This window comes from Aulonocara sp. 'chitande type north' Nkhata Bay, linkage group LG16 (genome assembly GCF_057382095.1).
Source record: "Aulonocara sp. 'chitande type north' Nkhata Bay isolate Kocher_YH1m ecotype deep benthic linkage group LG16, A_spYH_male_GT1.1, whole genome shotgun sequence".
Classification (NCBI taxonomy): Eukaryota; Metazoa; Chordata; class Actinopteri; order Cichliformes; family Cichlidae; genus Aulonocara; species Aulonocara sp. 'chitande type north' Nkhata Bay.
In genome coordinates, this window is record NC_141359.1 from 2,677,506 (window position 1) to 2,692,158 (window position 14,653).

Genomic DNA, 14,653 nt, shown 5'->3' on the forward strand with positions numbered 1-14,653 from the left:
TTACTCTGGGATGGGGATGCATGATGTGCGTCCTGCACCACCCAAACGATCTGGGGCGTATCGGAGCCATTTCTGCACTGCTTGTGCAAAGACAAACTCGGACATAGAGTTTGCCCCTAACTGCTGCGTCAGGCCATCTAGGACAAAAATACACACACACACACACAAACAAAAAAAGTGAATTAGAGCACATGAATAAGCTCTTGTTAACTGTCTTTAAAACAAAATAAACATGGGGTCCTTGAGCTGTACAAACTACAACCCAAGGACTAAACAAGCCAAAGACCAAAGACTCCATCTCCAGATTAACCGGACATGAAAGTCTTGTTATTAAGAAGGACAAAGTAATATAGGAAAAAAACGGTAAAACTTACCAAATATGCATCTGCAGAGCGCTGTATCTTTAAATGCCCTTTTTTGCTTTGTCTGGTCCTTGGTTTTTTTCCCTGCCCAGTTTAGTACCGAGGCCAGCTCATTTGTGATGGCATAAGCCATTACACGGCGTACTCGCACCTCCAGTGTGGTCCCTCCAATCAAGGCAAAGCGTCTCACCTATAGACACATTTTAAGAGATGGAATTAGCGTGTCTCATGTCTTTAATGTGTATGCAAGTGCTTGTGTGTTTAATCAACAGGCCGTTGTTATGTATTTAAATCACATCTGACAGCTATTACACTTTATAGTTACAAAGTGTACATAACCTTTATATACTTACCATTGCCTTATTTGCCTCTTGTGATTGAAGAGCTGCCTGTGCATTGTTTAGCTCCTCAATGTTGTGCAAGGGCAAATCCAGAGGCAGTACCCCAGCATCTACCGATTCATTGCAGCCGGTATTGCGGATGGCTCTGACCTCCTCACGGAGTTCGTTAACAGCTCTCGTCAGGTCTGACAGAAAAAGATAATTTTTTTTAAGTATCTAAGAATACAGACAACTTGTCAAAAGTTTCCTTGTGTCACACACAGATATGTACAAAGACACCAGACAGTATTTTATTACCTGGTATTTTCACTCGAGGGGGCTGGGGAAACCGTTTTTTTTTTTGTGGGCTGCTCATCCTCTGAGTCACTATATGTGTACAGGGGATTTGGTCTAAAGAAAAAAAGTTGAAAACGGTCATAAGTAATTACAAATGTGCTTTTGGAATATTATTTCCTAAAGTTACAGTTTGATTTATAACAACACACACAGGAAACGGAGATGTGCAAGAAGGTACAGTATACAAGGAATTTTTGAAGTGCACAAGTGTACACGGCTTTGCATCTATAAAAAGTTTACAAGCTTCCACTTTTTGGACTATATTATGTGGTGATATTGCAGTATGGAAGCACCACAGATATGTATAAAAGACAAGATCATAAATTCTTAGCAATCAAAGATATGTTTGTGAAATAAAAAAAGTTTTACTTGTGCTTTCTTTTATGACTGGTCTGAGTTTCAGCTTCGGACTGAAGGTCAGACGTATCACAGTGTTCTGCTTCGTGAAATGTGTCTGGAAGTACAAACACAATGTGTGGCCAGACATAAATTAGGACACGAAAAACTTGTTATTGTTACATTTATACAACACCAATCCAGTTGATACCCACCATGGCTTATTAGAAGTCGGACTGGTGCATAGGTGAGCCATGTTGCACCAGGATGAACTCTCCTCTTTACTGCGGCGTGGATCCTGAATGTGTCTCACGGAGGATATGGAGGCCATGACAATTTCTCCCCATTTATCCATGAACTAGGGACTATTTCTGTACCACCAGTGCTGAACTGCACAATGCACCAGTCTTTCATTTTTATCTTTTTTTAAAATTTGGAGTCCTTTTTTGCCCTGTCTAGGATAAACAGGAAACAGATAATTACAATATATTTCATAGTCACTACAAAACTTGATCTATTGATTGAACTAAATAATAAATAATAGCTTAAAATGTATATAGGCAACAATTACAAGCAAACCCGATAAAACAAACTCTTTTTTTTTTAACATACAACTGCGTGTGTATATGTAAGCATTTAAACACTGAAGATAATAAAATTAACAGTATTTTGTCTAAGTCTGCCATTGTAGGAATTCATGGCACCGAGACAAAAACTTGGCGCACAGTGTGGCATCAAAATAGGCGCACACCTTTGACGCTGCGTTTTCTCCGTCTTCCTCGTCCACACGTAAATGCTAAAACGGAGTTTTCGAAAATATCCGCCCTGTCAGGCGTCTTTAAAAATCTCAGTTTTCAGTTGATGAAAACGCAGTTTACGTGTGGACAAAAGGTGCAAACGCAAGGTAGGTGAGCGTGCAGCGTAGAGTTTGAATTGAGTGCGAATCGAAGCGGGTGCTCTCCAATCATTAAAAGTAACAAAGTCATTGAACACATTTATACAGTTACCTTTACGTTTATCAATCATACATCACAGATTTACAATTTTTTGTAGTACTATGCTAAAAAGCAACTACAGAGCGAAAGTCTGGGTCAAGCGCCGAGGCGACGGCAAGAACAAAGGAACCCTCGAAGCGTTAAAGCTAGCTTTGTAGGGGAATATAACGGAAAAGTATGAAACGAAAATGTTTTCTTTGTTGATAGACTTTGTTCACAGTGCAATTTATTTGTTGCCGGATTGTAAGATGAAAGTAGACACAATTTCGGGCTCCCACATTTTATCCGAAACTTTACATTAACAAGTTTTTGTTTTTTTTTTACTGTTATTCAAATGCAACCATGGAAATAACGAATAGAACAAAAGTCATTCATTCTTACCTTATACTAATCGTGGTGCAGGCCAGTGCAGTGCATGAACTGATGCCTTCTCCGGTCAATTCCGCTGAGAGTAAATCGAATGTCCCGCTCTACTGTACAAGACAATGGTTACCTGGAGGGACGTACCAATGTGATAGGGGTGCTGCGGAATAGTCCAAGTGGTAGCAGCTTTAATTTCCCGCTCAACCATAAATTGATGATTTTTCAACGTGATTGTTGTCACCTTGTCAACTATAAATAGATCAACAATCAACGATGACAGAACAACAGTGAATCAATGTTATTTCAATGTCAGTGTAATAAATAATAGCTTAAAATGTATATAGGCAACAATTACAAGCAAACCCGATAAAACAAACTCTTTTTTTTTTAACATACAACTGCGTGTGTATATGTAAGCATTTAAACACTGAAGATAATAAAATTAACAGTATTTTGTCTAAGTCTGCCATTGTAGGAATTCATGGCACCGAGACAAAAACTTGGCGCACAGTGTGGCATCAAAATAGGCGCACACCTTTGACGCTGCGTTTTCTCCGTCTTCCTCGTCCACACGTAAATGCTAAAACGGAGTTTTCGAAAATATCCGCCCTGTCAGGCGTCTTTAAAAATCTCAGTTTTCAGTTGATGAAAACGCAGTTTACGTGTGGACAAAAGGTGCAAACGCAAGGTAGGTGAGCGTGCAGCGTAGAGTTTGAATTGAGTGCGAATCGAAGCGGGTGCTCTCCAATCATTAAAAGTAACAAAGTCATTGAACACATTTATACAGTTACCTTTACGTTTATCAATCATACATCACAGATTTACAATTTTTTGTAGTACTATGCTAAAAAGCAACTACAGAGCGAAAGTCTGGGTCAAGCGCCGAGGCGACGGCAAGAACAAAGGAACCCTCGAAGCGTTAAAGCTAGCTTTGTAGGGGAATATAACGGAAAAGTATGAAACGAAAATGTTTTCTTTGTTGATAGACTTTGTTCACAGTGCAATTTATTTGTTGCCGGATTGTAAGATGAAAGTAGACACAATTTCGGGCTCCCACATTTTATCCGAAACTTTACATTAACAAGTTTTTGTTTTTTTTTTACTGTTATTCAAATGCAACCATGGAAATAACGAATAGAACAAAAGTCATTCATTCTTACCTTATACTAATCGTGGTGCAGGCCAGTGCAGTGCATGAACTGATGCCTTCTCCGGTCAATTCCGCTGAGAGTAAATCGAATGTCCCGCTCTACTGTACAAGACAATGGTTACCTGGAGGGACGTACCAATGTGATAGGGGTGCTGCGGAATAGTCCAAGTGGTAGCAGCTTTAATTTCCCGCTCAACCATAAATTGATGATTTTTCAACGTGATTGTTGTCACCTTGTCAACTATAAATAGATCAACAATCAACGATGACAGAACAACAGTGAATCAATGTTATTTCAATGTCAGTGTCAGGTTTCATCAGTATTTCAATGTTGTTTCAACATTGGTTTTGTGTTGACATTTCAATCCTGACGATTCTGATGGTTCAGATGGAAAATCAACATCTGTTCAATGTCTCCTTGCTATCTGGGAACTCATCTAATTGCGATATGCGTATTATGAGCTCGGACAACTTTGCTTTCCTTTGATTCGCCTCAAAACCAGCATAAGATATAATATGTCCCCTGATAAAAGCCTTAAACGTTTCCCACAAAATGGAGGGTGATATTCCGGGTGTAATGTTTGTCTCTATAAATAAGTCTATCCTGGAATTCACAAATGTGATGAACTTATCATCTGACAGCAAGCGTGTATTCAAACGCCATGGAGCTGGTGGAGAACTTTAGCCCACTGCCAAATCTAGAGTCAACGGAGCATGATCTGAAATGACAATAACACTATGAGAGCAAGAGCGAATCTGTGAAGTAAGTCGACTGTCCAGTAGAAAGTAATCAATACGAATGTATGTATGATGAACAGGGGAGAAAAAGGTGTACTCTCTACGTGTGGGGTTGAGAAAACGCCCGGCATCAATAACAGAAAATTCTTCAAGGAACATATTAATAATTTTGGAAGAGTTGGATTGCCTACCAGGCTTATTTGAGGATCTATCCAGCGGCCCGAGCCAACAATTAAAATCGCCACCAAAAACCAAATAGTGGGAAGACAAGTCAGGAATTTTAATGAAAAAAGTGCTAAAAAAATTTTGGATCGTCCCAATTGGGAGCATAGACACTGACAAAAATGAATTTAGTGTTCAAAATACTACCACTCACAATAATGAATCTACCATTCTGGTCCGCTATAACATTAGAAGAAACAAATGGCACTGATTTGTGTATTAAAATAGCAGCACCACGAACTTTGGATTTAAATGTAGAGTGATAGAGTTGGCCCACCCACCCCTTATGAAGTCTAAAATGATCTGAAATTTTTAGGTGTGTTTCTTGTAAAAACACAACCTGGGCGCCCAAAAATTGCAAATAATGGAGGACCTTGCTCCTTTTAATCAATCAATCTTTATTTATAAAGCACTTTTCATACAAAAAAAATGTAGCACAAAGTGCTTTACATAGTTAAAAGCAGCCCACCCCACCCTCCAATTCACTCCCCACACTCTCATTAACATAATTGATGTGAATACACACATATCCCCCCCCCCCCCCCCCCCCCACACACACACACACACGCGCACACTTAAAGAGTAAAAATTGGGCTGGGTTCACATGAGCCAAGTGAGGAAAGACTATAACAGGGAGTCGTCTGCACCGGGAGCCGGTCACAGACCGCAGCCTCCAGGCTGGGCACACAGCAGGAGGGAGGCAAAGGAGCCCCCCAGCCAGGCTGAGAGGACCCCCAGAGACCCAGCAGCCATGGTCGATCACATCCCCGGTGCAGAGAGCCCCCTCCGAGGAAACACTGGAGATAAGACACAATAGGCTATATACAGGGTAAAATGATAAAATAAATAAGAAAGGGATACAATATAAATATAAATAAAAATAGAGTAAGAAGATTAAAAAAATGAATAAGAATAAAATCAAAATAAATAAGCATAAAATAAATAAACGTTAGGTGAAAGCTAAATTAAAAAGGTGGGTCTTGAGCCTGTTCTTAAAAACATGTACGTTCTCTGCGGCCCTGAGCTCCTCCAGCAGGCTGTTCCACAGACGAGGACCATACCACTCTCTCCGTGAGTATGTGTCCTGACTTTAGGGACAATCAAAAGGCCAGTACCAGAGGACCTCAGGGTCCGCGAGGGTTCATATGGTAAAAGCAGATCTGAGAGATAAGAAGGCCCAAGACCATTAAGACATTTAAAAACCAATAAAAGAACTTTAAAATCGATCCTGAAACACACGGGGAGCCAGTGCAGCGATTCTAAAACCGGTGTAATGTGGGCCCGCCCTCTGGTCTCCGTCAGCACACGAGCTGCCGAGTTTTGCATAAGTTGTAAAGTTGAAATATTCTTCTTAGGAAGACCAGAGAGCAGGGCATTACAGTAATCAATGCGACTGGTAATAAAAGCATGCATCAGCATCTCCGTGTTGGCCCGAGAGAGAATAGGGCGGACTCTGGCTATATTTTTTAGATGATAAAATCCAATTTTGGTTACATGTTTAATATGTGGGATAAAACCAAGCTCAGAGTCAAAAATAACACCCAGGTTTCTCACTTGTAGCGAAGGATATAGTGAAAATGCCTGTAATTTAGACAAGAGTTTATCTCTCTGAGCCTCGGGACCGGCGATTAAAACTTCAGTTTTGTCCTGGTTAAGCTGTAAAAAGTTTTCTGCCATCCAAGATCTTATATCTAAAATACAGTTAAAAAGGGCATCCATTGGTCTGGTGTCATCAGGAGACACAGAGATGTACAGCTGCGTGTCATCAGCGTAACTGTGAAAGTTCACTCCATGCCTCCTGATGACACCGCCGAGAGGGAGCATATACAAATTAAAAAGTACAGGGCCTAGAACCGGCCCTTGAGGCACACCACATGTCATTTTATGGATCTTAGAGGAGCATGTATCCATACTCACCATAAAAGTTCTGTCAGAGAGATAGGAAGTGAACCAGTTGTGTACAGCACCAGAGAGGCCCACCATGTGTTTCAGTCTGTTTAAAAGAATAGCGTGGTCTACTGTATCAAAGGCTGCGCTTAGATCCAGTAGCACCAGGACTGAGAGCTTTTGGGCGTCCCAGTTACATCTAAGATCATTTAAAACCTTTAGGAGAGCCGTCTCTGTGCTGTGGTTCACCCTAAATCCAGACTGGAATATCTCCAGGATCTGTCTATCATTCAAAAAGTCATTAATCTGAGTAAAAACAAGTTTTTCTAAGATTTTACTTAAAAATGGTGAGTTGGATACAGGTCTGTAGTTATTAAAATCATTACAATCCAAATTGCTCTTCTTCAGAAGGGGCCTCACCACCGCCGTTTTAAAGGCAGCAGGGAAGACACCCAACTGAAGAGAGCAATTCATCATGTATAAAAGCTCAGCCTCAAAAAATCCATAAAGTGTTTTAAAGAGTGAAGAGGGGATTGGATCTAAAAGACATGTGGTGGGTCTCACTGTGGAGAAAACTTTCTTAAGGTTCTCAGCATTAACCAGGACAAAGCTGTAATAGGTTGATTCAGACCTTTACAATTCCAGCTACAGAACTTAAACGAGTGACCTGCTTGTTGATTATTAGTATTTAATTGCGATACCATGTTAGAACATAGGTTGAAAAAAACCAAAGCTGACCAATGAAAAACACAGAAAAAACAAAGTCAGTGAACAGAACAGTACAACATAAAAAACAAAGAACACCCAAACTTCCCCCTAAATGCTGAAGCATCTTCCCTAACAAGATGCGCGCACCCCCCACCAAACACACCCTGAGCACTTTCTCCCAACCATTCGAAGTCCCAGTTGAGTTCAAGCTCCTTGCAATACAAGGCAGAGACAAATCAAGGATTGTATGAAAATTTATTAGAACAAGACACATCCTATAAATCAAGCTCACCTCAAATAAACATAAGTATGTTACTTAAAAAAAAATACAATAAGATACAATAAAAAATAAAAAACAGTGAAGAAAGAGAAAAAAAAAATAGAATAGAATATTTCACAGAAATTAACCAAGATGGACATATCAGCCCAATGGGCTAAGACACTTATGTGCCCTGAGAGGCAGGGCCCCCCAGGATCTTATTGGCAAAGTCCGTGGCAGACGCAGGATCAGTAAACTTACGTACAACTCCATCTGGAAGTGTCACCCTCAGTTCCGCAGGATAGAACAGGCCGAACTTGATCCCAGGACAAGAGTGCAGAAGGCGCTTGACCCCAGTAAACTGAACGTTTTTTAGCCACTGCAGGTGTGAAGTCTGGAAAGATGGAGATCCTTCTGCCCTGGTAAAGTAGAGGAGAGTTTGCCCCTGCAAGACGTAGCAGCTGTTCCTTGACATGGAAGTAGTGGACTCTAATGAGGAGTGGGCGAGGAGGCGCTCCCTCTCTGGGCTTTGGTCCAAGGGACCTGTGAACCCGATCTAACAAAGGTGCTTCATTCAGCTTCAGAAGATCTTGCAGGAGATGGGAAATAAACTCCCTAGGGTTAGAAGTCTCCAAACCCTCGGGGATGCCAATAAGACGAATATTATTGCGCCTTGATCTTCCTTCTAGATCCTCACATTTAGCTTGCAGTTGTCTGACCTCCTCCGTTAGGACACTTACAGCACATTGAAGAGAAGTCAGGTCGTCACTGCAGGTTGTAGCTGAAAGCTCCAAATCTTTAATGGTGGTCCCTTGAGCATTAACTCAGTGTATGGGTAACCGTATCAATCTTGCATTCAAGCTTGTCGCAGATGTCCCGTTTCAGAACCTCCAATGCTCTGGTAAATGTGACTTCGCCGAGCGGTGCGCCCGCACCCTGCTCGTAGCTGCTCTCCGTGATAGCCGCGTCACGTTGAGATTCGCGACCCAGCTCCGGGCTCTGTGAACCACCCGCGCCGGCCTGACCCCGTTTTCGACGTTGCTCCCTCTTATCTGCCATTGTGCAGAAAAAGAATAAAGGTTAAATAGTGGGACTTTTAGTGAGAGAACTTGATTGTCCGGACGGAGCCGCTAAGGTTACCACAGCCAACCAGGAAAGAAACTCCTGCGGCCTTTCCCAGAAGTTGTCAAAAGTAGCTTTCCCGACCTCAGAGAGTGAAAAAGTGAAAATAAATAAACAAGCGGGTGCCCAGCGGCAAAAAGGGTTATTTAGAGCCCACAGGGCTGATATAGAAAGTGCGGATGCATTTTAAAACAATATTTTTGTCACTGCGTTGCGGAGCCCCGGGAGACACGTCTTCACACCATAGAGTAGACGCCAAATTTTGTTGTTTTCGTTCAACTTCCGGTGTTTTCATTCAAATTATATTCTTGTCATTTTAATTCTGTTGTTCTCATTCAAGTTCTGTTCTCTTTTTTTCTAATACTGCATTTTCAATCAAATTTTTTGTTTTCATTCAAATTCCGTTCTTGTCATTCTAATTCTGTTGTTCTTGTTCAAATTATGTTCTTTTCATTCTAATTCAGATCTTTTCATTCTAATTCTGTTCTTTTCATTCTAATTCTGTTCTTTTGATTCTAATTCCATTCTTTTCATTCTAATTCTGTTTTTTTTCTTTCAAATTCTGTTGTTTTCCTTCTAATTCTGTTGTTTTCATTCAAATTTTGTTGTTTTCTTTCAACTTCCGGTGTTTTCATTCAAATTCCATTCTTGTCATTCTAATTCTGTTTTTTCATTCAAATGTTGTTCTTTTCATTCTAATTCTGTTCTTTTCATTCTAATTCAGTTCATGTCATTCTAATTCAGTTCTTTTCATTCTGATTCTGTTGTTTTCATTCTATCCATCCATCCGCTTTATCCGAGGCCGGGTCGCGGGGGCAGCAGCCTAAGCAGAGAGGCCCAGACCTCCCTCTCCCCAGCCACCTCCTCCAGCTTATCCAAGGCGTTCCCAGGCCAGCCGAGAGATATAATCTCTCCAGCGTGTCCTGGGTCTGCCCCGGGGCCTCCTCCCGGTGGGACATGCCCGGAACACCTCACCCAGGAGGCATCTTTGTCAGATGCCCGAACCACCTCAGCTGGCTCCTTTCGATGTGGAGCTGCAGCGGCTCTACTCTGAGCCCCTCCCGGATGGCCGAACTTCTCACCCTATCTCTAAGGGAGAGGCCAGCCACCCTTCGGAGGAACCTCATTTCTGCTGCTTGTATCCGCGATCTCCTTCTTTCGGTCACTACCCACAGCTCGTGGCCATAGGTGAGGGTAGGGACATAGATCGACCGGTAAATTGAGAGCTTCGCTTTTACACTCAGCTCCCTCTTCACCACGACGGACCGGTGCAGCGTCTGCATTACTGCAGCTGCAGCCCCAATCCGTCTCTCGATCTCCGGCTCCCTTCTCCCATCACTCGTGAACAAAACCCCGAGATACTTGAACTCCTCCACTTGGGGCAGGAACTCATCCCTGACCCGGAGTGGGCACTCCACCCTTTTCCGGCTGAGAACCATGGCCTCAGATTTGGAGGTGCTGATCCTCATTCCCGCTGCTTCACACTCGGCTGCGAACCGTTCCAGTGCGAGCTGGAGACCCGATGAAGCCAACAGAACCACATCATCTGCAAAAAGCAGAGATGAGATTCTGAGGCCGCCAAAGTGAAAGCCCACTCTGCCACTTGGCTGCGCCTAGAAATCCTGTCCATAAAAATTATGAACAGAACCGGTGACAAAGGGCAGCCCTGGCGGAGCCCATCACCCACCAGGAACAAGTCCGACTTATTGCCGGCAATGCGAACCAAGCTCTTGAAACAGTTGTCCGTTGCAAGAGATTCTGGCAAACCGTCAGGTGTCTCAAGAGGGGAAAGCGGTGCTCTACCTGCACTGTGTATAGTGCTGGCGGAGCACTGCTGACGTCGACTGAGAAAATTGTCAGGCAGTGGAAGGAATACTTCGAGGACCTCGTTAATCCCACTGACATATCTTCCGAGGAGGAGGAAGAGTCTGGGGATGAGGGGAATGACCCGCCAATTTCCGGGGGCAAGGTCACTGAGGCAGTTAAACAACTCCTTGGTGGCAGATCCCCTGGTGTTGATGAGGTCCGCCCCGAGTTCCTGAAGGCTCTGGACGTTGTAGGGCTGTCCTGGTTGACACGCCTCTACAATGTTGCGTGGAGATCAGGGGCAGTACCCCTGGACTGGCAGACTGGGGTGGTGGTCCCCATCTTTAAGAAGGGAGACCGGAGGGTGTGTTCCAACTACAGGGGGATCACACTCCTCAGCCTCCCTGGGAAAGTCTATGCCAGGGTGCTGGAAAGGAGAGTTCGTCCGCTAGTCGAACCTCGGATACAGGAGGAACAATGCGGTTTTCGTCCTGGTCACGGAACACTGGACCAGCTCTTTATCCTCTCCAGGATACTTGAGGGTGCATGGGAGTTTGCCCAACCAGTCTACATGTGTTTTGTGGACTTGGAGAAGGCATTCGACCGTGTCCGAAAATCTTTTTCCATGGCCTCTCCGAACTCCTCCCACACCCGAGTTTTTGCTTCAGCCACTGCCCGAGCCGCATTCTGCTTGGCCTGTCGATACCTGTCGGCTGCCTCCGGAGTCCCACAGGCTAACCAAGCCCGATAGGACTCCTTCTTCAGCCTGGTGGCTCCCTTCACCTCTGGTGTCCACCATTTGGTTCGGGGATTACCACCACGGCAGGCACCAACCACCTTGCGGCCGCAGCTCAATGCAGCAGCTTCGGCAATGGAGACGCTGAACATGGTCCATTCGGACTCAATGTCCCCAGTCTCCCTCGGAATGCTGTTGAAGCTCTGCCGGAGGTGTGCGTTGAAGATCTCGCGGACTGGGGCCTCTGCTAGACGTTCCCAGCACACCCTCAATACGCGTTTAGGTGCACCGGGTCTGTCCAGCATCCTCCCCCGCCATGTCTTCACTCTAATTCTGTTGTTTTCATTCAAATTCCATTCTTGTCATTCGAATTCTGTTGTTTTCATTCAAATTCCATTCTTGTCATTCGAATTCTGTTGTTTTCTTTCAAATTCTGTTGTTTTCCTTCTAATTCAGTTCTTTTCATTCCAATTCAGTTCTTTACATTCTAATTCTGTTGTTTTCATTCTAATTCCTGTGTTTTCATTCAAATTCCGTTCTTGTCATTCTAATGCTGTTGTTTTCGTTCAAAATCCGTGGTTTTCCTTCTAATCCAGTTATTTTCATTCAAATTCCGTTCTTGTCATTCTAATTCTGTTGTTTTCATTCAAATTGTGTGTTTTTCATTCTAATTCTCTTGTTTTCTTTCAAATTCTGTTGTTTTCCTTCTAATTCTGTTGTTTTCATTCAAATTTTGTTGTTTTCTTTCAACTTCCGGTGTTTTCATTCAAATTCCATTCTTGTCATTCTAATTCTGTTGTTCTCATTCAAATTCTGTTCTCTTCATTCTAATACTGTTTTTTCATTCAAATTTTGTTCTTTTCATTCTTCTTCTGTTCTTTTCCTTCTAATTAAGTTCTTTTTCCTTCTAATTCAGTTCTTTTCATTCTAATTCTTTTGATTTCATTCTGATTCTATTGTTTTCATTCAGATTTCTGTGTTTTCATTCAAATTCCGTTCTTGTCATTCTAATTCTGTTGGTTTTTGTTCAAAATCCGTTGTTTTCCTTCTAATCCAGTTCTTTTCATTTAAATTTTGTTCTTCTAATTCAAATTTTGTTGTTTTCATTCAAATGCCATTCTTGTCATTCTAATTCTGTGGTTTTTGCTCAAAATCTGTTGTTTTCCTTCTAATCCAGTTCTTTTCATTCAAATTCTGTTGTTCTCTTTCAACTTCTGTTGTTTTCATTCAAATTTTGTTGTTTTCTTTCAACTTCCGGTGTTTTCATTCAAATTCCATTCTTGTCATTCTAATTCTGTTTTCCTCATTCAAGTTCTTTTCTCTTTTTTCTAATACTGTATTTTCATTCAAATTTTTTTCTTTTCATTCTAATTCAGTTCATTTCATTCTAATTCAGTTCTTTTCATTCTAATTCTATTGTTTTCATTCTAATTCTATTGTTTTCATTCAAATTCCGTTCTTGTCATTCTAATTTTGTTGTTTTCGTTCAAAATCCGTTGTTTACCTTCTAATCCTGTTGTTTTCATTCAAATTTTGTTGTTTTCATTCAAATTCCATCCATCCATCCATCAAGCTTCATCCGCTTTATCCGAGGCTGGGTCGCAGGGGCAGCAGCCTAAGCAGAGAGGCCCAGACCTCCCTCTCCCCAGCCACCTCCTCCAGCTTATCTGGGGGAATACCAAGGCGTTCCCAGGCAAGCCGAGAGATATAATCTCTCCAGCGTGTCCTGGGTCTGCCCCGGGACCTCCTCCCGGTGGGACATGCCTGGAACACCTCACCCAGGAGGCGCCCAGGGGGCATCCTTGTCAGGTGCCCGAACCACCTCAGCTGGCTCCTTTCGATGTGGAGCAGCAGCTGCTCTACTCTGAGCCCCTCCCGGATGGCCGAACTTCTCACCCTATCTCTAAGGGAGAGGCCAGCCACCCTTCGGAGGAACCTCATTTCTGCTGCTTGTATCCGCGATCTCGTTCTTTCGGTCACTACCCACAGCTCGTGGCCATAGGTGAGGGTAGGGAGGTAGATCGACCGGTAAATTGAGAGCTTCGCTTTTACACTCAGCTCCCTCTTCACCACAACGGACCGGTGCAGCGTCCGCATTACTGCAGCTGCAGCCCCAATCCGTCTCTCGATCTCCGGCTCCCTTCTCCCATCACTTGCGAACAAGACCCCGAGATACTTGAACTCCTCCACTTGGGGCAGGAACTCATCCCTGACCCGGAGTGGGCACTCCACCCTTTTCCGGCTGAGAACCATGGCCTCAGATTTGGAGGTGCTGATCCTCATTCCCGCTGCTTCACACTCGGCTGCGAACCGTTCCAGTGCGAGCTGGAGGCCCTCACCCGATGAAGCCAGCAGAACCACATCATCCGCAAAAATCAGAGATGAGATTCTGAGGCCACCAAAGTGAAAGCCCACTCCGCCACTTGGCTGCGCCTAGAAATCCTGTCCATAAAAATTATGAACAGAACCGGAGACAAAGGGCAGCCCTGGCGGAGCCCATCACCCACCGGGAACGAGTCCGACTTATTGCCGGCAATGCGAACCAAGCTCTTACAACAGTTGTATAGGGATCGAATGGCCCGTAGCAATGGGCCAGACACCCCATACTCCCGCAACACCTCCCACAGGACACCCCGAGGGACACGGTCGAATGCCTTCTCCAAGTCCACAAAACACATGTAGACTGGTTGGGCAAACTCCCATGTACCCTCAAGTATCCTGGAGAGGATAAAGAGCTGGTCCAGTGTTCCGCGACCAGGACGAAAACCGCATTGTTCCTCCTGTATCCGAGGTTCGACTAGCGGACGAACTCTCCTTTCCAGCACCCTGGCATAGACTTTCCCAGGGAGGCTGAGGAGTGTGATCCCCCTGTAGTTGGAACACACCCTCCGGTCCCCCTTCTTAAAGATGGGGACCACCACCCCAGTCTGCCAGTCCACAGGTACTGCCCCTGATCTCCACGCAACATTGCAGAGGCGTGTCAACCAGGACAGCCCTACAACGTCCAGAGCCTTCAGGAACTCGGGGCGGACCTCATCAACACCAGGGGCTCTGCCACCAAGGAGTTGTTTAACTGCCTCAGTGACCTTGCCCCCGGAAATTGGCAGGTCATTCCCCTCATCCCCAGACTCTGCTTCCTCCTCGGAAGACGTGTCAGTGGGATTAAGGAGGTCCTCAAAGTATTCCTTCCACCGCCTGACAATTTTCTCAGTCGACGTCAGCAGTGCTCCGCCAGCACTATACACAGTGCAGGTAGAGCACCGCTTTCCCCTCCTGAGACGCCTGACGGTTT

At 44.0% G+C, this 14,653-nt stretch overlaps 1 protein-coding gene across 1 annotated transcript; it reads right to left on the bottom strand.

The window, feature by feature from the left end:
* LOC147310798 (uncharacterized) lies at nt 1-1,730 on the bottom strand. The gene is made up of 4 exons (XM_086267465.1): nt 1,587-1,730; nt 716-919; nt 375-552; nt 1-137 (listed from the first exon to the last, which is right to left on the bottom strand). Exons 1-4 carry the CDS (start codon nt 1,728-1,730, stop codon nt 1-3), a joined length of 663 nt encoding a protein of 220 aa, XP_086123591.1.
* Nucleotides 1,731-14,653: the final 12,923 nt, after the last annotated feature.